Source organism: Calonectris borealis, chromosome 1 (genome assembly GCF_964195595.1).
Source record: "Calonectris borealis chromosome 1, bCalBor7.hap1.2, whole genome shotgun sequence".
Lineage (NCBI taxonomy): Eukaryota > Metazoa > Chordata > Aves > Procellariiformes > Procellariidae > Calonectris > Calonectris borealis.
The window spans coordinates 14,199,947-14,227,760 of record NC_134312.1 but is presented as its reverse complement, the minus strand read 5'-3'; the positions used below and the strand labels follow the sequence as shown (position 1 = coordinate 14,227,760).

Genomic DNA, 27,814 nt, shown 5'->3' with positions numbered 1-27,814 from the left:
CGGAGAGGCGGCGTGGAGCAGGCAGGGGCGCCAAGGGGGCGGCGGGGGGGCTGGGCCCCGCCGGGCCGCTTATCCCGCCGCACGCCGCCGCCGCCCCGGAAGCGCTCGCCGGGCGCCTCCATGCGCCGGCTCCTGGCAACCGGCGAGGCGAGGCGAGCGGGGCCCGGCGCCCAGGCCCGAGGCTCGCTCCGGCCCGCCGCCCGCCGCCGCCATGCTGCGGGGGGCGCAGGAGGGGCAGGCCACGGCCGTCGCCAGAGCGCTGTCGGCCGGTAGGTACCGCCGGCTCCGCAGGCGGGGGGCGGGAGCGGCGCGGCCGCGGGGCTGTAGCGGTGCCGAGGCACCGGCCGGCGGAGGCGGCGCGTCGCGGGGGGGAGCGGGGCGCTGCTGCCGAGACTTGCCGCTGCCGCCCGTCCCGCCGGGGCGCAGGGCACCCCCAGCCGCGGCTGTCAGGACCGGGGCTCCCCTGGGGCTGAGGGAGTGCGCGGTCCAGGGGGAGGAACCCAGCCCTCCAGCCCCTGCTGAGGCGTTAGAGTTGAAAAACCGTCTGTTCCTGAAGAACTTTCCCGTTTATTTTACTTTAACGCTGCGCTCTCACGTGGTGCATCTGCCGCGGCGCTCGTTTCGAGTCGGTGTGTGAGCAACAAGTCTGGTGCCGCTGCCAGAGGGAGTGGCCTGTGCGAGGGGGAGCGGGAACGCAGGGAGGATCAGTCCGAGTTTAGTGTTTCTGTCGCAGTTAGCGCCTGTATTACCAAAGCAAGGAAGGTATTAAATATAATTTAACATGCGCGTTCCTTTAACTTGAAAGCACCTTTCAGGGTCCGAGAACCCAGTGAAGTGTTCGGAAGGTACCGTCTGACAGGCGTGTGTTCTGGTTCTTGCAGTCTTTAAAGCAGTCTGGTGTTTCTAGGGCGAACTGGAAGATTTGGCAAGCTGTAGCCTTGTGTGATGCAGTACTTTTATGGGCTTTGATGGGGTTTAATTAAAAAAAAAAAAGTAAACCACAGAAGGTGAAGTTGCTTTTATGTTTTTGCTTGTAGCATCAGTACTCTGTCAAGTGGAACCTGTGGGAAGATGGTTTGAAGCGTTTATTAAGAGGAGAAACATAAATGTTTCTGCCTCTTTCCAGGAGCTAGAAGATGAGAAGGAACTTTCTGAAGAATCAGGGGATGAAGAATTGCAGCTTGAAGAATTTCCTATGTTAAAAACCCTTGATCCAAAGGACTGGAAGGTATTCAGTTGGTATAGATTAGGGTTAATTATTTTTGCTGGAAATCTCCTGTCAAAGTTATCTGCCATTCCCAGCTGCTAAAGATCCCCTTCCTCCTCCCCTCCCACCCCCACCTGAATTGGTTTGTGTCCCTTAGCATTATAGCTGGGTTTGTATTTTCCACGCATAACTGGTTGATTAGGGCAAACTCAAGTGCACATCAGGATAAGATCTTAGTCTTGAACTGTTGTTTTTCATTTTACTGCCTGTAGGCAGTAAGAGTGTCTTTGCTCCCTGTTACCACCTCCCTTACTCTGGAAGTGTGTTAGCACTCTTTAATATTAAAGACAGCAATTCAATTTTCCAATAATTGAACTTTCTAGGATTCAGTGCTTTAATCCAATTTAGATTAAGCTACTTGAATTTCTGTAACAGTGGCTTAATTTATTTACATTTGGTTATTCAGTAATTATGGCCTTTACGACAATTGTTCTTTTTCTAATATTTATTGAGAGGGAAGAATTCTGCCTCTTGCTTTTAAAAGATAGGGAGGAGAACTCTTTTTCTGTATGTGTTGTGGCTTTTTAGGTCGCATTTATCAATGTTTATTAGGGTTCCTTTTTTTTTTTCCTCAGAATCAAGACCATTATGCAGTTCTTGGGCTGGGAAATATACGATACAGGGCTACTCAGAAACAAATCAAAGCAGCTCGTAAGTACCTTTCCTTCATAAACATACCTTTCTTTCAGATGTACACAACTGTTTTCCACGTGAAAATACATACATGTCATGAACAAGCTTTTTACTATTTCACAGGCCTAAAAATGCCCACTCTTTGATTTGTGTTGCTTACCAGCCTTCTAAATTCGCATCACAGCTCCAAAATCCACAGGCTTAAAGCTAGGGAATTCAAAAATTTCACCCAGTTCATATCTCAGCTTTCTTGTCTGTGTTTTTTGTCAACAACCTTGAGACTATAACTGTACATTTCTGCATTTTTGAGTCTGAGCCAGGCTCAGTGAAAGGCAAAGAAGTACAACTAGCCCTGTCCTATGTGTTCCAGTAGGTTGGTACCTTGAAGCCCCTTAGCTTCAGTGGTTAGCTGCCACGGTAACGCTAGTGAATATTTAAGAAGTACGCTGCTGTTACCGTTCTGATTAGACTGAGCATTGCATGGGAATGGAGCAGTAGCTCTTGAATTTTCAGGTATTCAAGTAACTAAAAGTTACTTAGGTCACTAAGAAGCTCAGTTTTGCTCTTCTTTGATCATTTTACCATGTGAAAACTGTAGCGTTCCTGTGGCTGGATCTCTGGGATATTACCAAGCTGTTAAAAATGTAGCCTTGTGAGGTTAAGTTTCCTTGACATGTTGGGTAGGTAAACAATAGCATTTGGAAGTGCCACTGTGCTGCTTAATGATGTCATGGGCCTGTGTCTTAAATCATGATGTGATTCAGAAGCACATGCAGGTGATTGGGGTAATTTTATGGCACTTGCATATGAAGGAACAACATGCTGGGCTTCAGAACATTTTTTCCAGAAAGCACTGTGACCAAGAGTTGATTTGGCAAGAAGGGTGCAAGTGTTTAGTGGAGGAAGATTTAAAAGTACTCTGAAGATTGTTCAATAGCCTTTATGAAATAAGCTGATGATTTTGTGAATTGATCTTGCAAGCAATTGCCTGTATAACTGTAGTGGTGTGAGTAGAATCACTGTCCCCAGTGAAACCACAGATGAAGATTAAGTTACTCCTAAATGAAAATGGGTGGAAATCAGCAAATTACCAACTTGCACGGGAAGTTATGTTGCTTCAGGTACGTGTTGCTTAGCAGTGCCACCATGGAGCGTGTGCTAGTGTAGCATAGAGCAACACCTATTCTGATGACGATTAGTGGTCTCACTAATCTTGTCGAGCAAGAACTGGGGCATCTCTCTCTTCTGGATCCTAACAGCACTCAATTATTACATGGTGGTATAGAGATATATACTGTGCTTTTCCTACTTTTAACAAGGATTCTGATTTATTTCTCAAAACGCAGGTTGCTGTAACTACTTGCATGATAACTTCTCTCTGGTATTTTATAGTGAGCCAAGAAGGTACATTTTGTGTTGTATGATAATATGGCTAGACCTTTTGGCAAAGAAGTCAGTTTAAAATCTGGCTTTACTGCTTAAACACTAAGACAACCTTGGTAGCAACTTCCATAGATACTCTGTATGTGTTAGTTAAATCTTAGGATTTAAGGCCTAAGTAAAGAGAGAACTTGACCACAAAGTCTTGTGTGTGTTCTTACTGTTATCCATGGGTAAGTGCAGCAGTCTTCTCAGGCTCGTGGCTGTAGTTTCCTTGCTAAATTTAATTTTGGATTGTGTTCAGAACTTTACTCAAGGGTTAGAATACAATTTTTCTTTTATCTGGACTGTTTGCTTTTCATGAGAAATAACAACTAAAATTACATTAATTATTTTTCTTTATTTTTTCAGTATGATTGCCCAGGGAATTGTACAGTGTTGCACAATTAAGGTCCTGAAACTGCTTAAACTGTACAGTTACGGAAGCACTTTGCTATGCATAATATTAGATTACGTCCCAGAAAATCAGTACTACTTCAGCTGATGAAGGTGGAATAGAGTTTCTGAGTTGCAGTTATTTTGTGTCCCAGCAAAGATGAAATAATTTTAATTCTGACAATTCAAAGAAAGTTCATTAACTCATATCTGGTTTCTTTCTGATGTTTTTTGGGGTTAGGTTTGTTTGTTTGGTTTTTTTTAAAGTATCTGTTTGGAGAAATGTCAATTGGAATTATTGTATTACTTTGTAGTTTGTGAGAAATAAATTGCTGATGATGAAGTGTTTCTAAACCTAATGCATCTATTTGCTAGATAAATCCATGGTTTTGAAACATCATCCAGACAAGCGAAAAGCTGCAGGGGAACAGATAGGAGAAGGTGATAATGATTATTTTACATGCATAACTAAAGGTAAGCAATTGATCTCTTTTATTAGTTATTCTCTCAATCTACTTGATTATCTGAAATGTATTTGTAGTGCTTTATTAGGCTTTTAAAGAATTGTCAATTACTAAAAAGCCAGAGAAGTTCTTTTCCATTTTAGAAAACTGCCTCAGTAAATTACAATAACATAACTCCCCTCTGGGCAGAAGCAGTGTGGGAATGCAGCTGATAGACGTTTGTCTGCCGTGCCACTTGGTGATAAAACATGAACGCTTGTAGCAGCGTATGCAGAGATGAACCACTAGAGGTAGCCACGTGCCTGGGATAAACTGGTGTGCTGTAAGTAATTCCCCTGAGACACCAACAGCATTTGGAAAATCTGAATTCTAGTGCACTTACGCTGCCAACAGAGCATCTGTTGATTTGATATAGGATATCAGTTTCTTCAGCTGCTCTTTTTTGCCCACACATGACCGAGTGAACTCAATTGAATAACATTTCCTTTCTTGCCTGCAGTGACCTAGAACACCACTGCTGGCCGATTCCAGAACCATAGGGAGTGTTCTAGGTGTATGACTTATGCCTCCAGAAATGCTTTGGAGTTTGGCTTTTTTGTTTATTTTAAACAAATTTTTTTGACTCAGTAAGGTCAGGATGGGGGAAGATCTTGGAATTTGTGTGTTCTAAACTTTCTTCTTCTGGGTGTCTTCTTACAATACTAGTTAAAATGTTAGATGATATATTAGACATGCTAATGATATTTTCAGCCTCCCTTAGAGTTGTCAAAAGGGAAAAAGTTGCCAGAGGAATTTTTTTTTTCCATAGTTGCAGTCCTGTCAGAAACTGGCAGATATTTATAATAAGAACAACCTGTACCTGAATTCAGGAATATGCTCCGTGTTCTACATGCAAGGAGCAAAATATGTTTCCCTTAACTGCTTATGATCTAAGTTTAAGGATAAACAGAAAGGAAAGCACAAAGAGGCGTGGAAGAGGAGTAATGCTTCCAGGCAGCACCTTGGAGGAAGGAGATGCGGTGGTAGGGAAGGGGAGTCTGGAGTAGGAGCAAGTGGTAATGGAACAGAGAGAAGAAACTTGGAAAGGCAGGAGTACGTAGGTGGGCTTCAGAGCTGGGTCTGACAAAGGAATGAGTGGGAGATACAGTGCTGGGGGAACTGATTATGTGGGAGTAGAATTGGGGATCTGTATGGAAGGGACATCTCTTAAGTGGAAGAGGAACCAAGGGATGTGCATAGAATTTCTTGCATCAGGAAGGTGGTATGGGGGTTATTGAAGCCCCTAGCTTGCAATGTAGAGGATAATTGGGGTCGTGCAGAGTATCGGCAGGGGGAAGTCCCTTCCCAGAGGGGAAGGGAAGACTGGCAGACAGCAGCTCATTGGTGGTCCCTTGCTTTCCTGCCTCTCTCCATTAACATGCGCAGTGAGAGTTTACGGAACCACAGAGCACTAAGGTCTCCTCCAGCTTACCACCTTCTAGATCCGACCTTCTCGGTGCAGTGTTCTCCGCCCAGGGATGCAGTCAGAGAAGCCCACGAATGATCGCAACACGAATTTGATTCCTTTGATGACCTTTCACTCTTACTGAAGAATAATGGGTGTTGTAGAACTGACAGACAAAGTAATTCCACACTTCCTTGAGAGAAAACAAGTTTACTGAAGTTGCAGTCTGTGTGATTTCCAGGTTATAAGATTCAGTAATGTGATGGTCCCCAACCACAGGACTGTAAGAACAGGAGAACTGGGAGCGCGTGCATGTTTTGGCTAGTAGCTATGTGGTGGTGTGTACTCTTTCCAAGTCTCAGTACAACTTCATCATGAGCTGCAAAAATTTTAATGAATGGCTCCTGTTCTTGCCAGTTCTGACACCGTATTAACTCAGGGACTGCTTTTATTCCGTGCCTGTCTTAGTAGACTGTTTTTTGTCAATTTATCTGCAAGGATCTGGTGTAGGATAAAAGCCTGAAGATGTCATGCCCAAACTCCCAGTGCCTGAACCAAATTTACTGCTATAAAATTATTTTAGATATAATCTGGTTTGTTACATCATAATGGTTAAATGTATTGTTTTTCATAAACATTTTCCTCCTACTTAGTTTAACAGGAATTGATAGCAATGCTATTTGGTGTTACTAAAATAATTAAATATCAAGCTGTACAGAATGATAGGTCCAACACAGATCTGAGAGCATCTTTTTAAACATTTAGAACCTTTTCTGTAACATGCCCACCTTGTGGGGAAGACTCACTTTAGTCTCATGTTTTATGTCTGGTAACTTTTTTTCAGCTTATGAAATATTATCTGATCCTGTGAAACGACGAGCATTTAACAGCATAGATCCTACTTTTGATAACTCTGTCCCTTCCAAAAGTGAAGCAAAAGAAAACTTCTTTGAAGTTTTTTCACCAGTTTTTGAAAGAAATTCCAGGTAAGCTATGTCAGACTGCCTTTGCTGTTGCTGGAGAATCAGCATTTGCAAACTCTTCTGGTATTGTGTTTGTAACAGGTGTGATTTTAAGGGATGCTAGGAGATGCACTCACTTGCTAGAAATGTAATACAAGTAAAATAGTGCATTCTCTATTATTTCATTTTAAAATAATCTGAACTGTCACACTGGTGGCATTGAGTTTGACCCATGAGATTTGGGGGGAAAAAAAAAAAGAGTCTGTTCTCAGCTCCATATTACTTACTGAACTTTTGTACAACACATTGTTTCATCTTAAAATTATTTACTATACCAAGTGTGTGTATGCTACTGACTAAAAATTGCTTTTTTTATGATTTTCTTATGAGGGTGAGACATTAACAGAAGACAATAGTTATGTTCACAATTTAGCTGGTTAAAAGAGAAGATAAATGTAACTATCAGTATTTGGTGGTTCTCTCTTAAGGTGTGTGACTTTTTTTCTGCATTTGATTCATGCTTGCCAATTAACTTTGTATTAAGGCTGTCACAATAGAAGTCTATTTCACCTTTTACCTGTATGAAAAAGTATTTTATTGTGTGAGGCACTTTACAACACATTCTGAACAATCCATTGATTAGTAAAATAGATTTATTGAACCTTTTATCAAGTATTCCAGAGATTCAGACTTGGATCTGTGGTTGTCAGATGGGTTGTTCCCTTCTCTGCTTGGAAATGGATGCTATGTCATGGAATAAGAAATTCTAGAGCCTATGAAAGATTTCCCTCTTTGTAGGGAAAAAATGGAATGGAGGCAGAGCATGCGTTATTCCCTCGTACTCCATTAGAATATTCCTGTAGCCTACCACAGAGCCAAGTTATTCACAGAGCACCTTTTGTCCATTTTCTGTAAGCTTCTCTACCAGGAGAATGTGTGCGGAGAATTGAATATCTACAAAGATAGCTTGTGTTCCATCAGGTCTCCCTGTAGGCACACTAAACTCGGGCAGGAGGAGTTTGCTTTTTCTAGGGGAGCTCCCCAAAAAAGGCCCAATCTGGAGGATGTTTAGAAGGAACTCTCCTGTTTTCTTCCTCTTTCCTGGTGCCCCTCTGTGTTGGTGGGAGGGAGCCTCTGATTTGGTATTTTGATTCTGTACTTAACACGTGCCATGTTATGAAGTAAGATTATATGTATTATTTCTTGAATATATCCATTTATTTTCAGGTGGTCAAATAAGAAAAATGTTCCTAAACTTGGGGACATGAACTCATCATTTGAAGAGGTAGATGCATTCTATTCATTTTGGTAAGTTAGCTGATACCTCAGTTTCTATTCACAATATTCAAGATGTGCAATGTAAAGGGCTTGCAGACGCTTTTAATGAAGGTTGTTGGCTGTGGCCTGTTCCGACCTAGTAATGTCACGAAATTACCCCACAGCTGTTTGGTGCCTTCCACAAACTGAGCTGGCTTTCTCCTAGCTCATACATCCGTGTTGTAAATTCACAGTTACAGCAGGAGCTTCTGACAGTTCTCTGACTGTAATGGCTGTGAACCGAGTTGACCCACAGACTAGAAGTGGGGTTCATCTCGCCTAACTTGTGTTTTCACAAGCGGAGGTGTCTACTAGGTATTTAAGCTCCCCTAGTTAAAAGAGGTCTGTGTAGTCCAATAAAGTCAGTCGAGTTTATGGCTTGACTCATCTGCTAAATACAGATGCTTATATAAAGATTAAATTAATTTCTTTCTGAACTCTACAGACTGCACTATATTTCCACTGCCTATAATGGGAGCTTAGACAATTGCACTGTAGACATTCAGAGTTGGTGAGACTGCGCTATCCTAAAATATACTCTGTCCTACAGTACAGATAGATGTAAATCATTACTTTCAATAGCATCTTGTGTTTTGACTTAACACGGTGGAATCATTGTAGGTGCAGTATAATTATAAGTTATGTATTATAAACTGTAACTAACAGTATAATTGCCTACGAAAACCTAATAGTAAAAAAGGTAGATAATTCGTAATAGTTTTGCTGTTTGGTTGTTGGTTTGTTTTTTTTTTTAATTCATTCTTGGTATTTTTACTTTTGCTTACTTTAGGTATAATTTTGATTCCTGGAGAGAGTTTTCCTATTTAGATGAAGAGGAAAAAGAAAAAGCAGAATGGTATGTAAGTAAAAAGAAGTTTGACAGGAGACTGAGAGATTGATACAGCAAGATTTTCCAACTTTCTATTAGACTGTAAGTCATAGGAAGAAAGGTAGCTGAACCAAGACTGAATTCCACTCTCCCAGCTTAGTAGTCAGTCATGGACTTGAACTGGACTGACTGTGGGCTTCTCTGTCTTATTTGTGTAACTGAAATAGTTCTTGCTTGCATCACAGAGGTGTTTCTGAGGTGCTTTGAAATGTGTGTTCATTTAAGTTCAGACTTGTTCTTAAGTTCCAGTAAGTTCCAAACACAGGTTGAACCTGGAGCCAGGTAAGAGTGGATGAGTAAGCAGGTATCACTTCTCTCTCCAAGTCTTTATTAAACTGTGCTGAGACAAGCAGTACTTTCTAGAATTTAGAGAGATTAGTTCTGACAGCTTGACGTTAATAAAAATCGTGTATTTGTTGATGTAGTGATAGTTACTGAATTACTCAGACCGTGTTGCCATTGAAAAATACATTCTATTTTTATCCTTCCTACAGTTATAAACAGAATGTTCAAGTTAGAGCATCGAATCATTTAGTCTAGCACGTATTTTGCAGGATGCAACCTTTCACTTAGTCATCCTTGTATAACCATAACTGGCATTGTATGAACCTCTTCTTCCAATTTTGAACAGAAATCAATTTTGTAGTTAGGTTCAGTGGTTAGCTTGCTTTGTGGCTAAAAACTGTGCCATATTTAGGCTGTAGCTAGGCATTTGTTCCTCTTCTCTTATGCCTTTTCCTGCTATTAAATTTTTTTGAGCCTCTCTAGACCCGATGTTCTCTCTCCTGTGAAGGTTCTGTGAAGGCACTGTAATCAACTCCACATCACTTTTATTTTTGAAAAATTATGCAGATTAATCTCTAGGCTTCTCATTGGAAGACTCTTGAATTATTTGCGTAGCTTTTTTTTTTTGCTTATTCCTATCATTAGTGTCCTTTTTTAAAAATGTTTAAACAAATGGTACATCTATGCTGTACTTCAGAGAGAGAACTACTTTCAGCTTCTGTTCAGATGGTCATGATTCTTGTTATCCCTTCTTGCCAAAGATGATTTTGCTCGTGTTTTAAACCTTCAATCTACTCATAGTAGTCCCCTACTCTGTTATGGGGATTGTTTTCTTTGTTCTGAGGTATATTGTTCTGTATTTGGTTGCGTGGATGAGGATATAGACCCCCATTAAAAATTTGCCTCTTTCTTGACAGCACTGACAAATATTTTCAGATTATTTAGTCAGCCAATTTTTAATCTGTATTTTCCTGGAGTGAATCTGCCATGATTTTACTGGAATGTCATGGTACTTCACAGAATGTGTTCTTTCTGTGCAAATGGGTTTACTTGACATGACCTATATTCAGTAAAATGGAGATAATTGACATTGATTATATTGCTGCCCTTTAATTCAACTCTATACTAGCATTTCAGTTGTTTTGCTTGGGTTTAATGTTAGGTCAACAAGTGGATTGCATTTTGAAAATAAAGTCCATGATCTCATTCCCTGCAATGACAGATAAGCAGCTTGTTTTGTCAGGTGTTTTGAAGATTTCTGTAATTGTGTAAACGCTTAGCATTTTTGACACGAGCTTGGGGGCTGGAACTTCATTTTTTGAAGTCTATTTTTGAAGTATTCAGAGAAGGGCATCTCTGTGGGGAAACTTTTTTTTAAAAGTTTGTTGTTGAATTTCTAACAGACTGACACTGTGGGGTATTAGCACTGAACTATGCTTTCCCTTTTTAGTCGAGATGAAAGGAGGTGGATTGAAAAGCAGAACAGAGCTGCCAGAGCATTGAGAAAAAAAGAAGAAATGAACAGAATTAGGACACTTGTTGGTGAGCATGCAAACTGCTGGTTTTTTAAGGAGAGATTTGTTAACTAACAGTGGAAATCTCCTGTTTTTCTTTTGTACATGATGTATCCTTTCTTCTGTCAGACAACGCATACAGCTGTGATCCCAGGATAAAGAAATTTAAGGAGGAAGAAAAGGCAAAGAAAGAAGCAGAGAAGAAAGCAAAGGTAGAAGCAAAACGAAAAGAACAGGAGGCAAAAGAAAAAGTAAGTTAACCACTTTATTTGGGTTGAAAAACCTTGGTTCATTCACACCTGATCCACTGCTTCAGCTTCTAGATGTGTCAGAAAGCTACTGTTAGAATTATATTGGGGTTTACAGATGTGTTGTCTTTGATCCCTGCGCAACAGGCAGTGCAAGACTGACAGCCTTTTGAGAATGAGATGAAAACAAGGAGCACAGATCTGAAACAAAAAAACTTCTAAAATTGAGTTCTGTTATTGCATACGCTTCCTTTGGTTTAGAGGCAGTCGTTAAGTTCTGTGGCCCATTTTCCTTTTTCATAAAATGGATACAGCTGCTGGCCTTGTGTGTATAGTCTGTGAATGGTTGATTGGTATGAAACACTTTGAGGTAACATAACATATTTGATTAATATTAACAGCTTGGAAAAGATGGTTCTGAAAACAGTACCAGGAATGAAAGGGAACTGTAAGGTGCTTAAAAGACAATACTGGAGCACTGCAAGATTTTATATTAATAATGATGCAGGAGAAAAGTTGGACCACTGCATTTTTCCAAACTTATACTCTTGGGGCAGGCATAGGAAATTTCATGCAGTTTTGTATCTTCATTGTCAAGGAATCAAGGAAGTCAGGATTTATAAACTAGGGGTCCTCATAGCGAGTATTTGAATTAAGGCCAACTGGTATATGTTTCATCATCTCCCTCAAAATTCTTGCAAAACCAAACATTAAAGTATTGATGTATTTAAAAAAAAAAAACAAAAAACAACCAAACGAAAACAAACACCAAAAAAAAAACCCAAAAAACAAAACACCACACCAGAAACAGAAAAAGCAGTGTGAATTTGTTGATTTTTTTTTTTGTTTGTTTTGTTTTTCCCTTTTGATTGCAGCAAAGACAAGCAGAATTAGAAGCAGCACGGTTAGCAAAAGAAAAGGAGGAAGAAGAAGTTAGGCAACAAGCATTAGTAGCAAAAAAGGAAAAAGAGATACAGAAAAAAGCAATCAAGAAAGAAAGGCAAAAATTGAGAACGACATGCAAGGTATTTAAATATTATTATAGTGAAATACAGGTTACATCAGTGAAATTACTATGTTTGCTTAGATCAGACCCTATCACCTCCTTGCTTGTTCTTATGGCTGGAGATGGGTACGGAACATGGGGTTACTAAAAAGCGAAATACTGAAACATGTACTTATCATACGGTTTTGAGTTATGAGTAAAGCTGACCAAGTATGTCCAAACACAGCAGTGGCTGAAGAATGCTGTGTGTTAAGCCTTTGTCTGAAGGAACAGGACAATAAAGTTCAAGAACTTTGTAGAACATGTATTTCTGCTTCCAGAACTGGAATTACTTTTCTGATAATGAGGCAGATTGTGTTAAAATGATGGAGGAGGTGGAAAAGCTTTGTGATCGTCTTGAGCTAGCAAGGTAAGTCTTCCTGCTGCTGATTTCTGCTCGTTTTGATACCCATCTTTCTACTAGCTATCCGTTGTAACTTAATAATTTATTTTTAGTCTGCAATGCTTGAATGAAGCACTTACATCCACAACAAGGGAAGGAGGAAAGGCGGCTGTAGTAAAACAGGTAATTATGCTGAGTGTCAAATCAAAATAACAGAATAATTTGATTTGTGAAATCTACATGTCTGAATCGAAGTAAGATACAACATAGCTGCTGTGGAATCCTGCCTGTTAAACACAAAGACCCGAGTTTCAGAGTCCCCAGGCAGACCTGATCTCTGCTCCATTTCACATAGTGCAGTTCATGGCTGCTGAAATAACCAGGGCCAGCTGAGAAAAAAATACGTGTTTCTAATTAGTAAAGGACACAAAACCTACCATTTGTACAGGATACAGAAACAGTACAGGAATTTAATTTTGCCCAACAATGGGTAGCAATTACCTAGAGGGGAAGGAGGCCAAGACTGGGCTTGGCATACTCGGAAGCGGATACATTAAAGATATGTCACACCACAGTCTCAAGATGTGATTACAGTTCACAGAGATGTGCGATGGATAACTAACTAAATTTCTGCTGAATTGCTTTCTAACAAACTACACGTAGCCATCTAACCATGAGTAAGCACTTGGGAACTAAAATCTGGGTTGCTGCAGTAATGCTAACTTAGTACAACCATAGTAACTGAGAATTTCTGGCATAACCAGGCTTAGGTGGCAGTTAGGTTGGAAGATTTGGGAATCAGTATATTCAACGTGGATGTTTAACTGCCCTCACTAGTTGCTTTAGGTTCTTCATACTTTTGTGGATCTGTCCCTGTAAGTCAGGTGTTAGCCTGGACATTCACGCTAGATTCAGAAGTTTTGCCTTAATCCTGGGAGTGTTCATTTAATTTCCTAGTGAACTTGTGATGGATTCCTGCTGTAGCTTCTCATCTGGGATGGCCAAATTTACGCACGGGATGGAGGGAAATAATACTGAAGCAGATAAGCTCCTCCATTTCCTTATGTATAATGTACAGAACAGAAACTAAGCAAAATTCAATGCTCAAAGCAATTCCAGAGAGAGGGGTTTGTGTCACTGTAAAAAGTAAAAAGAAATAAATAATGCTTGTTTACAATCCTTCAGATAGAAGAAATAAACGAACAAATAAGGCGAGAGAAAGAAGAGGCAGAAGCTCGTATGCGCCAAGCAACAAAGAGTTCAGAAAAGTCAACCACTGGTGGTGGAGGGGGAAGCAAAAATTGGCCAGAAGATGATTTACAGTTGCTAATTAAAGCTGTGAACCTCTTCCCAGCAGGGACTAATTCAAGGTACTTCTCGGGTTTGGTGTTAAAAGTCCTACTAACAGTTTTTAATTAAATAACAAGCATAATACAACTTATTTTCAGACTATCCCAAGTATGATATCAGTTTAAGGACTCCCTGAACTTCCTCCTCTTCCTTGACTGTTGAGCAGCCTGTGGTTTGTCTTCTCTTAGTACTATGCTCTACGTGTCACTGGAGATAGCTCCGTATCTTGTTTCCCCCCCCAAAGTTGGGCCTCAGTCCATCAGCAAGATTGTGCTGAGGTGCATGTTTGCACAGGGCTTACCACAGGATAGGCTCCAGTCATTAAAGCAGAGAACAAAACCGGAACAGTGACCATGATGCAGCTGGGCAGGAATACAAATGCATAAGCTACTGCCAGTAGCTCCACAAGGAACGTGAGGCTGGTTTCTCCTCTACACAGCAGGAAGAAAACAGCCAGAGATATGAATGAAGTGCCCAGCTCTCTTTAGGGGAAAGCCAGAGGAAAAGGGAAAGGCTGGGCTTCACAGAAAGCAGCACTGGCAGTCAGCTTACTAATAAGCATCAAGAACAGGAGCATGCCTTAAATCCTGTTCGTTCCCCAGAATGAAATGCCTTCTTCCACTTAGGATTCACAGATTTGAAGCTTCCATTACAAGATTTGGAGGCTTACTTTTAAAAAAACAAGCTGTCATACTCTACAGAGATGATACCAACACCTGTTTCTGCACTGCAGCTCAGCAGTCAAGAGTACTCATTGAGAACACAGGCCTAGACACGATCCTACTGTCTGATCAGGTGCAAAGATTCCCCTCCATTTTCTAAGAATGGACTAGGAATAATTTTGGGGCTAGGGCTGTTCCAGGGCTGTCCTGTTGAAGCCTCTTTACCTAATGTTTAGGTATTCTTTTTGGGGGCAGTGGAAACAGGGTTAGTAACTTCTCAGCCCTTTCAGTGCAGCTGCAGTATTTAATGTCAGAGGTGTTTAGGGAATTCAGGAAAGCAACAGCTGAGCAGAGTTTTGAGGATTAGAGGTTTGCACTTACACACCTATATTCCACCCCATCCTTTTTCTGTATTGGAAGACAAGTTCACCCAAGCTGACTGAATTCTTAAGGGAAACATCTGCTGACTGAAAGCCTTCCAGAATAGTTACCATGAGAGTTTACATGTATTCAGGGTATGACTAAACTTACCTAGGAGTTGATATAAATGCGCACAGGAGCTTGACCGTAGCTTGTACAAAGATAAGCTATTATGTAGTATGCTGGTTTACCCTTTCTACTCTTGCTTTAGGTGGGAAGTTATTGCCAATTACATGAACTTGCACTCTACTACTGGAATAAAACGAACAGCAAAAGATGTCATCAATAAAGCAAAGAGCCTCCAAAAGCTTGGTATCTACATTACCTTATTTTTGTAATAAGATGGTCTGCATGCTTCTGTACAGCTTGATTTTCTTTGAACAGCATTGTGTTTCTATTATGAGAAAACGTCCTCTGTATCCCCAAAAGAAATGGAGTTCAGATTGGAGATTTAGAGGAGCACTTACGTGATTCAGTATTTTCAGCCTAATGGCTATTCTGTAAGTCACCACTTCATGAGTGACTCTCGGGAATTCTTTTAATCTAACTTGAGGCACAGATGACTAGGCCACGTGCGTTGCCTAGGCTCCTCTACACTCAGAGGGAGACAAATGGGCCTCTGAGAAAGCTCTCTACAAAGGAAGGCATCTAGAATAAATGGAATTGATGAAGCTATAGAGACACTTGAAAAAGATTAATGGGATTCGGCACCAGAGTAAGACACCCAAATTAATGTGGCTCATCTCCTCTTCTGGTAAATGGAGCCTACAGAGCTCTGGAATAAGTTCTCAAGGAAAATCAAAACATTCCACTATAGAAGAAAAAAACAAAGTTTTCAAGAAGTTACTCCATTCCAAACCACATACCTGCACAAGGAGGACCCAGACTTTCCCAGTGTTCCTGCCCCTCTGGCACGCTTGTACTCTGGGTATTACGTGAGGTTTGTGGCACAGCCCTTACTGAGAGAATAAGCCCTCTCGATTTCACCGAAGTTGCAGATTCAGGCTTAAGCTTCTATGGAGAAAGTATTCTGAGCAGTATAAAGCAGGATAGGGGTTGGAGAGCCTGACACTTTGAGCAAAGTTTATTGGACCCTGAAAGAATTTTTTTTAAATCTATCAACTCTTTACCATCATTTTAAAGGAAGTAGGAATTAGGTTTTTTGATTATGTGATTATTAGTTCACAACAATCTGCTACACAATGTTTTTATTGTTACATCTGGCTTTAATTTTGTTGCAATAATTATTTTATTCAATATCTGTTGCTCTCAGACCCTCATCAGAAAGATGACATAAACAAGAAAGCGTTTGACAAATTTAAAAAAGAACATGGTGTGGTGCCTCAGATGGACAGTGCTGCCCCCTCGGAACGATTTGAAGGTAACGGTGAAAAGGCAGCCCTTCTTGCAGAGTTGTCTCCCCTGTGCATCTTAGTAACAAAATAATCCAGAACTTACTTAAGACTTGCTTACAAACAAACTTACTAACTTCCAAACTTATGTAGCAAGTAGGAAAGTGATCCAGGCTGTGTTACTGGATTTGAGGGTTTCTGGTACAGACAGTACAAACCACAGTTAACTAAATAGTGAGTTTGAAACGCTTCCTGGTGAGGCAACAGGTTAAGTCTAATGCTGAGATGATCTGTTCCTCAGAGGGTGCTAAATCTTCAGGTAAAAATAGACCTGAGGGGATGCACTTGAGATACAGAATCATCCTACAGCTTAGCTTTGGTCTCCTGTTAAACCCCAAACACCTCCCATCAAATTTCCCAGGCGCTTACAGAAGGCTACGTGTTTCCTTACTGAAACACAAAAGGAAAAGCTACATTGCTGTGCTGCCCTAATGATGTGGCTTCACAGGGCAGCTACAGTGATCTAACACTCAGGTGACAACGAAAGATGTTACCTCCGTGCTTTATGTAAAGATCCCAAGGGCCACCCTGAAACAGGTTCAGGGTTGGTTGTTTTTTTTCTTTCAGGTTTTTAGTATTGGGTAGCCCTTAGGTCAGACTAGTTGCATCACAAAGCTGCAAGGATTTTAAGTCAACTATAATTGATTTTACAGTACTTTCTTAGGCTTATCTCATAGACTCCTGATTAAGTATTTCTTTTCTTACTGTCATTTTTGCATTTAAAAACAGGATCACCTTTAGATTCATCCCCTTGGACTACAGAAGAACAAAAGCTTTTAGAACAAGCATTGAAGACTTACCCAGTAAATACTCCCGAAAGATGGGAGAAAATAGCAGCAGCTGTTCCAGGCCGGTCAAAAAAAGACTGCATGAAGCGATATAAGGTAGGGTACCTCACCTCCTTCTAGGGTTGTAATTAGCCCAGGTCTTGTTAGAATCCTTTGGTTTCCCTACCAGAGACAGTACCTGACAACAGCAAACTAGCCCAAGATGGAGTCTTATGGAGAAACTTTTTTTTTCTTTTTGGTAACTCAACCCCAAAAGAGTAGTAAGGACTAAGTTTTCCTCAGTGGAAGCTGGGAAGGGAAGTCTGTCTTGTGAAATCTGTCTTACAATTTGACAGCAAGCTCTTGTAGATGGTAAAGTCCTATCCCTAGCCTCTTGTAGGTAAAGTTCCTGCTACAGGGGAAGTAGATGAGCATTGACCTTTCATTAATTTATTTGTTTCTAACAGAAACTGTTTTAAGGTATTAAACTGTCTAGATTTCTCACTATGTTGAGAGCTAGAGTGTTTCAGGCTGAATATATGTAGTGTTCAAAACCACAGCATTGTTAACAAGTTCCACATTTTAATAAGTATCTTTTTTTTTTTCCAACTCTCCAGGAACTCGTTGAAATGGTCAAGGCGAAGAAAGCTGCTCAAGAACAAGTGATGAATGCTACTAAAGTCAAGAAATGACTCTTACTGACAATCTTTGTTTTATAATAAAAATGCAAATACTGTACATGTTTTCATTCCTTCCTTAATTATACAAATACACAGGACTGGCTGGTTCTTGAGTTTTAATCTTCTCCAATGCATTTCTCCAACTCAAAAGCTTTAAACAGGGGTGTAGTCGGTTTTGGGTTTGGTGTTTTTTTGGTGTTGTTTTTTTTTTTTTCTAAAGCTCAAACATATTGAAAGTTCTTATTATTCACTACTCACGAAGCCAATACATGCCACTGCAGATTTTGTTATATTCTGGAAGTTGTTCAATTGGACCTGGAAGTTAAAGAAAGTTGGCCATGACACATGCTAAACTGATACCGATTGGTGTGGAGGGGTTATGGGAGGGTAGGGAAACTTATACAACATACCCACGGCAGCAACTGCAGGATGCTTATCATAGATATACTTTGTGCAAACTTCTCTTATAGTCTGGGCATCAATAGCCTAAAAAGGGTAAAGAGACATCTTTGTTACCAATCCCATCTAAAAAAGTATTAAGAGCCAGTGATCTTAATTTTGAACAATCCAGAGGAACAGGCAACAAAACAGTTGAAAACTTTCGCATGGAAACCGTCTAACTTCTGTATTGTTACATCCTGTAGCAATTAAATTTCTTAAGGGCCTAATTTAAAAGTTGCAACATGAGTGCCACTTACTTCAATTCTTGCCTCAAGTTCTGGAATTGGGATTCGGCGCTTGTAACACAGCATTTGTCTTCCAATGTCTTCACAGATTGGTGTGGACCCTAAAATAGGGGAAAATATGCTTCAGTTATCAGCATACAACTCCAGTAAGGATAAATAGCTCTTGTAAGTCTCACCATCAAGTTGTAGCAGCATATTTGTCTTTAGAAGATTTTTTGCTCTAGCTACTTCATTTTCCGTAACACTTGTGCAAAGTCTTATCCTGAAAAATAGTTTAAATCCAAAGGCATTAAATAATGGTAACCTGTAGCACACAAGATTGCCTGTGATAATGAGGTGCATATACATTAATACACCTACCAGGCACATCTTTTCTATAGACAGAGCTGGTAAGAGAATTTGGTATGGAAACAAGCCACAGGATGCAAAGCAGCAGCGTAAGAGTGGGGTTTTTTGGAAGCATACCAATATACCTAAGAGCAAGTTTTTCCCCTTAGAAGAGCTGTATTTCATTTTATTAAATGAATATTTTGTGCCAAGTGTAGTCCATACTTGCTATCTGGAGAACAGCTGTTGTTAAGATAGTAGGAGCCAAACAATTCGAGGTAATTAGCCCAGAAGGCAATCCTTTACTTCCTGGCTCTTGGTGAGATAATGATACACCACACTGCATAAGGAACGTTTCACTAGGACAGGGGGATGCATTAGATATCTTAAAACATTCTTGCCCCAGGAATGGTTCATACCTTCCCTGGTGCTAAGCTGCAGCAAACAGACAGCTAAAATGATACCATTTTTCTCATTAAGTTGTTTACAGAGATCTCATAGAATAATGGTATATGAGAAGTGATCTATGTGATTAAAGACACTCCTCATTTTCAAGTTTTCTTTAAACTTTTGTTTCAACTTCACCCACTTTAAATCAGTGCTCTTAAATAACGTATGTCTGTTTCTAATCACATCTGCAGTTCAAGCATTACAGTTGCACCTATGGACATCTTTTCAATTTAGATTTAAGCCTTAGATTAATGTATATTACCTAGAATCCCAGGTTTCAAAATTCCATATATGACAGCTCACCTACCTTACATCATTTCATTTCCCTATATACTCACTAGAGCTCTAGGTAACACCACCACCGTGTACATCATGTGGGATAACAACTGCAGAATGGGTAACTGCTAATGGTGTTTGTAGGTAATTGCACATTCATTATTCTCATTCATGAATATTTACTCTTTCATTTGTCAAACATGCAGTTCATGGGCACTGTATACTGACTTAGTAATATTCTAAAAGGTTTGATGCATTTTCCTAACTCCTGTCACTTGCAAGTCAAAAAAAAATCACTGCCATATTTTCTTGTATAAGGAATGCTATTATATTAACTACAGTTACTATTTATTCTTCCAGGGCAGAAAAAGAAAAGCAAACCTAAACCTTAAGCTATTCACTCCAAGTAAGGCTGCCAGAAACTGGCTGTTGGGACTCTGCATTGAGTGTGAAAGCTTAGAACTTGATGCATTTGTTTTTTCTAGGCAAGCCTAAGCAGAGAGACAAAAATATTCTCTTTAAATGATTGCTATTTCTTTTAAATTGTATTCCTCCACTGAAAACAATCTTTTTAGAGAAAGAGTTGTTAGCTTACCATTCTCTCTGAACAAAGTGCACCATGTCTTGTATAGTGGATGGCTCACAGACCATATAGAGTCCCCACAGCCCTGTATCAGTGTAGCAGGTGTTGAAGGACTGGAAACTGTGACACAGGTTACCATGGCAGGCAATCTGAGCAAGTTTACTGGATAAATTCTGCTGAGGCAAAAGAAAAATATATTATTTTATGAAGTTTTTTGAAAGCCTACTAGTCATCTCCATGGTCTCCCATTTTCATTTCAATGACAGAACATGCAGAAGTATCACAGGTTCTAGCAGAAGCTACAAGGTTAATTATCAGCTCTTCATCTCAACAGTTTCTTTCCTTGCATGTAATCTCATGTTTCCAAGTAACAGCCCAGATTTAAGCAAAAATCATAAAGCTACTTAGGTTCAAGAAAGGGACAGTTACTGACAGCCACAGGTTCTGATGACATACAGGTATGAAACATCCTGCTTTCCGTGAGGGCTGGCAGACCTCAAGCCACCTCTATTTTAGAACCACTGTAGTTTAGAACCACTTCCTAAGATTTTCCTAGATCTTGGGCAACAAATTGTCTTAGACTCACAATTGGATCCCCTTCTCCCACTCCAAAAAAAGACCTTCAGAAGTAATAGCCATACAGCAGCAGTAAGGCCATCAGACAGGTTTGAATGGGTCTGTATTGGCAGTACCCGAGCCAGAGAGATCTCATCAGCCCACCAGCCTCATTAAGCGCAGGAAGGTGCTCGCAGGTTGACTCACCACGCCTCCTCCAAAGGAACGATCCCAGTTACCTATCAGAGTATTTGCTACCATAAGTGGGATTGTATCTGGGTGCGACCAGCCAGCCGCTTCAACAGCTATCGCAATGTGCGCCAAGGGCATCTTGTCATCCCTTATACGAATCTGTGGGAACATATGAAAGTAGTTTAGTACCTGTACACAGTAATGTATATGAGAAGTTAAATATCAAGAGACAGACATTTCCATCCCATCAGGATTATAAAGCATGCACATAGAGAATCAAAACTGAAAAGCATATGAAGCTTTATTTAACACCTTAACTAGTCTTCCCTGTGGCAATTTCAGAGCACTCCACCAACAGCAAGTCTAACACCACACATGCAGAGAGGGCATTACAAGTCATTTTACGACAAACAGCAGCAAGGAAAGCTGATGACTTTTCAAAATCCGAATAGAGCTGGGAATAGAACACAGGTGTCTCAGTTCTCTGCCATACCCTTTAAGCTAGTGATGCCAAACAAGTGGAAATGCTCCAACACCGTAGGCAAGAGGATAAAAGGAAAGTAGCAGCACGGGTAAGGGAGGTATTCCTCCAGGAACTGATGAAGCAGAAAAAGTGGCGGCAGTGAGGCTTGTCCAGGAAAGGTTGGAAAATACTGCCTTAGAAAGCAGCTACTCCATTGCCCTCACAGGGGGCAAGAAACCTTTTAATCTGCTGAGTGTGTGGCCGAGAAGCTCGCTCTCCTCAGCAGAGAGCACGTGCCAGTTGTGCTCACAGGGAGTATAAGGGGCAGCTCAAAAAGCCGTCTAACAGCTTACCTCACTACCTGTGAAGCTACAAGGCGGCAGGGGTGGCAGTCCTCCTTCTGGAGCAGACGGCAAGTTACCGAAGTGGCACTTTGCTAGGTCAAGTAGTTCATCATGAGAGACCCCTGAACAAAGATATTTCACATATTTTGTAATGTTACTCTGTAAACAGTTAATTTAAATTGCTGTGCAGTTTAAAGACTTGACCAAGCAGTAATTTACTGTTCCCCCCCCTTTAATGCCACACTTCCAGATTCCTCACACCTCCCTGTTTACAGAGTAAGATCATCATTATCACCCTCCTTAATTCTCTTCAATAGTCTTCTATTAGTATTACACCAAATCAAGCTGCTCTCAATTTCAAGCCTCGATGTTATTTCTCTTTCTCTGTATTCCTTGCTACTTCCCTTTTCACACTGAACCCCTTCTAGGACCCTCTTTTCCTGCCCACATGGAAGAATGACCTTGCCCTCCGATTCACTTCTAGTTACTGGTTTAGGAACATTTCTGGAATATTACTGAGGGGAAAAGAGAACAAAAGTTCAAAGGGTATGAAGGCACAAAACAGGGCTAACAATGAACTTCCAGGACCTACTGAACAATGGGTAATTCATCATGCTGTTCCCAGAAACTTAAAGACCATGGTTTTAATCATAGTTTTACATGATCCAGGGTGAATATCTCATACTAACCTCCAGCAGCAGCCAGGACCATTCTGGGTCCTTTGTAATGTGTTGTTATGTACTCCACCAAGTCATTACGGTTTATGGATCTAGAAACAGTCAAGGAAACATCACTACTGTGTCAGTAAAGTTTATTAGAGTAAGAAGAGCTAAATGTATAGAACAATACAATATCAAAGTAATTGTAAGTTCTGCCAATGCACAGAGCTGTGCATAGAGGCAGAAAGCTAAAATAAGGGTGACTTCCTAAAACGGAAACAGGAACTTGATACATTTTGCCTTTCAAAGCTGTTCTAGCTTCCCGTGAAGGAATGAGAATTACCAACTCAGTCAGGTGGAGACTGGATCCACTAATGATCTCATGCCAATTTGAAAACAGCACATTTAGCAGTCTCCTGGTCTGCACTGGTATAAACAAATGCTGAAAGAGCAGTGCAAACACAGTTGTATTTACAGTAACGCCCCACACTTGACTGACGGGAAAAAGAAGCGTTTTCGATTTTGTGTCAGATGCGTTTTTAACAAACAGGAGAAAAATATGGCAAGTAATGAAGACACGTAGTAGACATCTGAAGTTCACATACCCTTTGATGCCTGCATACAGGGGAATTGAGGCAATAGGGGAATTCTTACAGTTATATCCAATGCAATTTCAGCTACATTCCAGGTAAAAATGAAAACTGACGCTGTTCCCTACATTTTCAGATGAGTCTTTCCAATATATAAAAGTTACCACACAATTAAACACGGCCACAAATTTGGACATACTTGATGTTTTCTGTGGGTCCTAAAATTGTCCGTCCTAGGGCTGTCTTCTGATAGGCTGTAGCATGAAGGTAATCAAAGACAACTTCTTGTAAATTGGTTTCAACCTCTTGCATCTCTCGAAGTATAACTCCTCGCTCACGCTCAATCTCTGCTTCTCCCAGGGTACTGTTCTGAATTATGTCAGCAAGAATTTCCACAGCTAATTGAAAACAGAGATGGGAATGGAAAGCGTATTTTCAGACTACCAGAAAAATCTGGTTCCAAAAGTAAAACCCACCCCAAAGACCAAGTGGCCCAAGTTTTGCTAATAAGATTTGCAAGGGGACAAAAGACCTGTTCTGCAGAAAGGGAGAAGTCCCAAGAGTATTTTCTTTTTGGAATCTAAAGACAAAAATGTTTCAAATATCAACTTTCCTGCTGGCACTCTCCTTTCCAAACCTGCATTCTCACATTCCTGTGAAGTTCAAGAAAGGACTTTTCACCCGGGAAGGAAGGGACCGTTACGCCGTAAAAGCATCATTCTGCATTGTCTCATAGGGAGCTGGATAAGCACTTCGTTCTTTGCTGCTTTTCTGATGAATGAAAGCAGTTACCTCTTGGTAAGTCTTTCGAAAAAGCCTTTGCATAATACACGGTTTGTTCTCTGGATGTATACGCATTCAGATGAGCTCCCATGTTCTCAATCTCTAGTTCAAGGTCTAACTGAGATCTCTTTTTTGTTCCCTGAAATAAAACAGTAAGAAAATCAAACGAGACTCTTTAATTCACCTACTCATCATTACTACTTCTTGCTGGAAAAGTCAAGGTCAAGAGAAAGAAAAAGTCTTTTGGAAAGAAAACTGGCATACTAATCTCTCCAAGCTTGAAAGTCAGATATAAATCCTACTATGCTCCCAAACGAAAATAAAAAGCTGGCAAAAGGTGGACTATGTATCTTCTAAGACTATTACAAGAAGTTAAAAGTGAGTTAAAATTATACCTGTGTTACTAATCTATAGTTGTGTATCAGCTACACAGAACTAGAACTTTAGCTTCATTTTCTAATGGAAATCAAAGTCTAAGTTATCCACTTTTTTATTTCCTCTCCTCGATTTGGAAAATTTATGTATACAATTCTGACAAAGTTCTTATCATTGATCTTTAAAGATAAATAACTTAGAAATCCATTGTAACCTTCTACATCAATACTCATACTCACCTTGAAAGCCATATGCTCAAGGAAGTGAGCAGTTCCATTGTTCTTCTCATTTTCATACCTGCTTCCAGCATCAATCCAAAGTCCAACCTCATTGGGGGAAAAAAAAAAAAGTTGTCATTTTTCCAGCTAACAATGCAGCTTTGCTAGTTTTGTGTATGAACTACACTTAGATTTTCAAGACCTATTTTTAAATGGCTTTTTCCTTAAACGAAGCAGGTTTTCAAGAAAAAGAAAATTTTGATCTTCACAAAAAATCTAATCACAAATCATTTACAAAAGCCTTAAGACTTGTATTTCCTAGCTTCAATTTAAAGAACAATTGTTAATAAACATTGAAAGAATGAAATTTATTTCCACAAGGAAATGAACACACATGAACAGTTACGAAAAAACCTTCCCTTTACAAGTTACCTACTGTGCATGTTGAGAGTCCAGAGTCTTCAGAAGCTACTTGCAAGCCGTTTTCCAGAGGACTCACTCTAGTTTCAGGAACATTTAAGATTACTTGTGTTGCTGCTTTGGAAGCTCTGAACCTGCCTGTTCCAACATGTACACACTGTAAGGAAAAAGCATCAGTCATGCTCAGATTGTTAAGTTATATGCTAGGATGCTCTTCTGAAAAATGTATTCCTGAACTTAAACATTAAGTTTGTGGATCTTTTTTAAGCATGCATTTAAAAAGAAAAAATTCAGCACTGATTTATTCGCCACTGCTTCACATCAGGGATACATTAACCTGACTCAGAAAAGAAACATGAAGCATGTCGAAAGAAGGGCAACGAAGCTGGTGAAGGGCCTGGAGCACAAGTCTGATGAGGAGCGGCTGAGGGAACTGGGGTTGTTTAGTCTGGAGAAGAGGAGGCTGAGGGGAGACCTCATCGCGCTCTACAACTACCTGAAAGGAGGTTGTAGCGAGGTGGGTGTTGGTCTCTTCTGCCAAGTAACAAGCAATAGGACAAAGGAAACGGCCTCAAGTTGCACCAGGGAAGGTTTAGATTGGACATCAGGAAAAATTTCTTCACCAAAAGGGTTGTCAAGCTTTGGAACAGGCTGCCCAGGGAAGTGGTGGAGTCACCATCCCCGGGAGTATTTAGAAGACATGTAAACATGGTGCTTAGGCACATGGTTTAGTGGTGGACTTGGCAGTGCTAGGTTAATGGTTGGACTCAATCTTAAAGGTCTCTTCCAACCTAAACGACTCTTTGATTCTATGAAATGATCTGACCGAAAAGGATGTTACTATCATCAGCCAGCCACCCCAAGAGCCACACTTGTTTCCCAGTTCTGCCAGCAAGAGCCTGCAGGATCTTGAATATATCCTTCAACATCTGGAATTCTTTTGGGTACCTGCTTTCTAAAGTGAAGTGAGATATAGTCCAAGGGCTTATGTCCCGGACTGCAATCACAGTCACCCATTGTTCAGAACAGAGACAGATATTGAAATTGCCACCTTTTATACAATGCAGTTAAAGCACATTAAATCAGAAGGGGTAGAAAAGAAGAGAAGATGGAGGTTAAAAAAGTTTATTGCACTTTTTCAACGTCAAGAAATTTAAATATGTATCCCAAATGCATACTTCAAGCAATAAGCTATTCCAAAAATTTTAAATGTATCAAATAAACAAAAATTTCCCTCACCATGTGACTACCCTAAACATGCAAGTACAAAATCCAGCTCTCACCCACTCTCCTCCTGGAATACCAATAGGCTAGATCTCTCAAAACTCGTGTATTTTAGGATCATAGCACAATTCAAGTTTGAAGGGACCTCAGGGGGTCTCTAGTCCAACCTCCTGCTCAAAGCAGGATCAGCTATGGGGTCAGACCAGTTTGCTCGGGGCTTTTGGCAGCTGGGTATTGAATATCTCCCAGGATGATGAGAAACTGCACGGCCTCTCTGGGCAGCGCGCTCCACTGCTTTGCTGCCCCATGAGAAAAAAGTTTTTCATATGTCCAGTTTTACCTCTCTAGTTTCAACTTAAGCCCATTGCCTCTCATTCCACCACCATGCCCCACTGTGAAAAGCATGATTCTGTCTTCCTGACAACCTTTTCACAGGTACTGGCAGGCTGCTGTTGGGTCCAACCAAAGCTGTGTCTTCTCTGGGCTGAACAAGTCCCAGACCCTCAGCCTCTCCTCACAGGGCACATGCTTCAGCCCACAACCATCTTGGTGGCCCTCTGCTGTACACACTCCAGTTCACTAATGTCCTCCTTACACTGAGGAGCCCAAAGCCAGCTGCCATATTCTAACCGCCTGACAAGGTCAAACTAATCACTTCCTTTATCTACTGGCTGTGTTCCTGTTTGTTCAGCCCAGGCTGCTGCCAACCTGCTCTGCTGCCAGACACATTGCTTGTCCGCACCGGGCCTTGCTGCCCTCCTGTACCCCCAGGCCTCTTCCACAGAGCTGCTCCCCCGCCAGCCAGTTCCCAGCCTGGGCTGTTGCAAGGGATCATTTTCACTGCTAGTCTGCATTTCAGGGAAGGAAAAACCTGTGTTTGAAAACAAAAATTTCCTTCTCCTGTTTTTAGAAAGAAAAATTTAGGTTTCAAACTGGGAGGATGGGGAAAATGACAGAAGGGGAGAGCTCTGGGATCAGGGCCTCTGGGCAGCCTCCACCTAACCACGGGAGAGAAGGAGGGTGTAAGCTTTCTCCGAGCCCCCCTGGGGTGAGCAGGGCAGGCCCCGTGCCGGCGTGGAGGCTGCTGCTGCCCCTCTCCAAGGCATCGCGCCCCAGCCCCCGCACTGCACCGCTCCGGCTCCCAGGCGCCGCGCCAGCCCCGACGCCTCGGCACCGCGGGGGGCGACAGGGGGTAACAGTGGCCCCAGGGAGCAGGCAGCAAACCCTGGGGCCTGCGGCACCCGGGCTCGCCCCCCGGATCACTGTGTCCCGCGGAGGGGCGGCCGCCACCTTCACCTCAGCCGGGCGGAGACTACAATTCCCGCCATGCACCGTGGTGGGGCGCCCACCCAGCGCCACCGCCTTCCCCACCGCCGCGACTACAAATCCCAACGTGCACCGCGCCTCCCGGCCGCCAATCCCCCCGCCCCCATTGCGGCAACACGAGCACCAGCGTAGGGAGCCACTGGGCGCCCGGGCTGTCCGCACCTCCCTCCCCTTCGCCGCTCCGCCGCCTACCCGGTCCCCCGAGCCGGACGCTCGCACAAGGCGAGTAGACCAAGGCAGGAAAAGCCGCCGAGCCGCTAAGCGAGCTGTAGGCGCGGCCATCTTGGCGAGCAGGTAGGCGGGGCGGGGGCACTCTTCCGGCAAGTGGTGCGCAGGCGCAGAGGCAGCTCGGCCCCTCCCCCGCCGCAGGGCCCTCCCGTCGGGCCGGTGGTTGGTTCGCCTCCCCTCCGCCGTAGCCGGGCGGCACGGGGGGTAGCGGGGACCATCTCAGCCCCGGCGTTACCACCCAGCGCCCGGTTAAAGCCGCCTCCTCGCCTTTACCTGCCCTTTTCCTAACCAGCCTCCATGGCAGTGCGGTCATCTCCCTTTTCCTCAGAGCCCCGTGCGGCGCTGCTGCTGCCCGAGACCCCGGGAGGGGCTTGACCCCTTCGTGAGGGAACACCGACACAGGGGCCCGAGCTGCGTGGGCCCAGCAAGGGAGTGAGGCCTGGTGCCTGGTCGGAACCGTGGAAAGTTTATATTCCTCACAAAACCGCTGCTTCCCCCGTAATTCGTATTTTCAGTGGGATGCTCCAACAAACCACAGCCGAACTATTCCAGAGCTGGCTAATTATAAACTCTGCAAAACAGGCCTAGGTTTTAATCG

General features: G+C 41.9%; 2 protein-coding genes across 5 annotated transcripts; one reads left to right on the top strand and one right to left on the bottom strand.

The window, feature by feature from the left end:
* Positions 1–98: 98 nt before the first annotated feature.
* DNAJC2 (DnaJ heat shock protein family (Hsp40) member C2) lies at positions 99–17,575 on the top strand. 3 transcript variants are annotated; one of them, XM_075144758.1, is made up of 17 exons: positions 99–269; positions 1,038–1,228; positions 1,843–1,918; positions 4,091–4,189; positions 6,468–6,609; positions 7,813–7,893; positions 8,693–8,758; positions 10,527–10,618; positions 10,720–10,841; positions 11,714–11,863; positions 12,165–12,253; positions 12,340–12,409; positions 13,412–13,596; positions 14,870–14,970; positions 15,932–16,039; positions 16,800–16,954; positions 17,455–17,575. In XM_075144758.1, exons 1-17 carry the CDS (start codon positions 212–214, stop codon positions 17,527–17,529), a joined length of 1,860 nt encoding a protein of 619 aa, XP_075000859.1. In that variant the 5' UTR covers positions 99–211; the 3' UTR covers positions 17,530–17,575. The 3 variants fall into 3 exon arrangements, with proteins under 3 accessions (XP_075000859.1, XP_075000849.1, XP_075000869.1); XM_075144748.1 differs by having other exon boundaries at positions 104–269; positions 1,127–1,228; XM_075144768.1 differs by lacking the exon at positions 99–269 and adding an exon at positions 645–762.
* Positions 17,537–27,305, bottom strand: PMPCB (peptidase, mitochondrial processing subunit beta). Of its 2 annotated transcripts, none has more exons than XM_075144858.1 (13): positions 27,181–27,305; positions 24,455–24,595; positions 24,040–24,126; positions 23,435–23,564; positions 22,842–23,040; positions 22,083–22,162; positions 21,403–21,515; positions 20,602–20,745; positions 19,852–20,012; positions 18,380–18,465; positions 18,216–18,304; positions 17,928–18,003; positions 17,537–17,832 (listed from the first exon to the last, which is right to left on the bottom strand). In XM_075144858.1, exons 1-13 carry the CDS (start codon positions 27,268–27,270, stop codon positions 17,768–17,770), a joined length of 1,461 nt encoding a protein of 486 aa, XP_075000959.1. In that variant the 5' UTR covers positions 27,271–27,305; the 3' UTR covers positions 17,537–17,767. The 2 variants fall into 2 exon arrangements, with proteins under 2 accessions (XP_075000959.1, XP_075000951.1); XM_075144850.1 differs by having other exon boundaries at positions 19,852–20,015; positions 27,181–27,289.
* Positions 27,306–27,814: the final 509 nt, after the last annotated feature.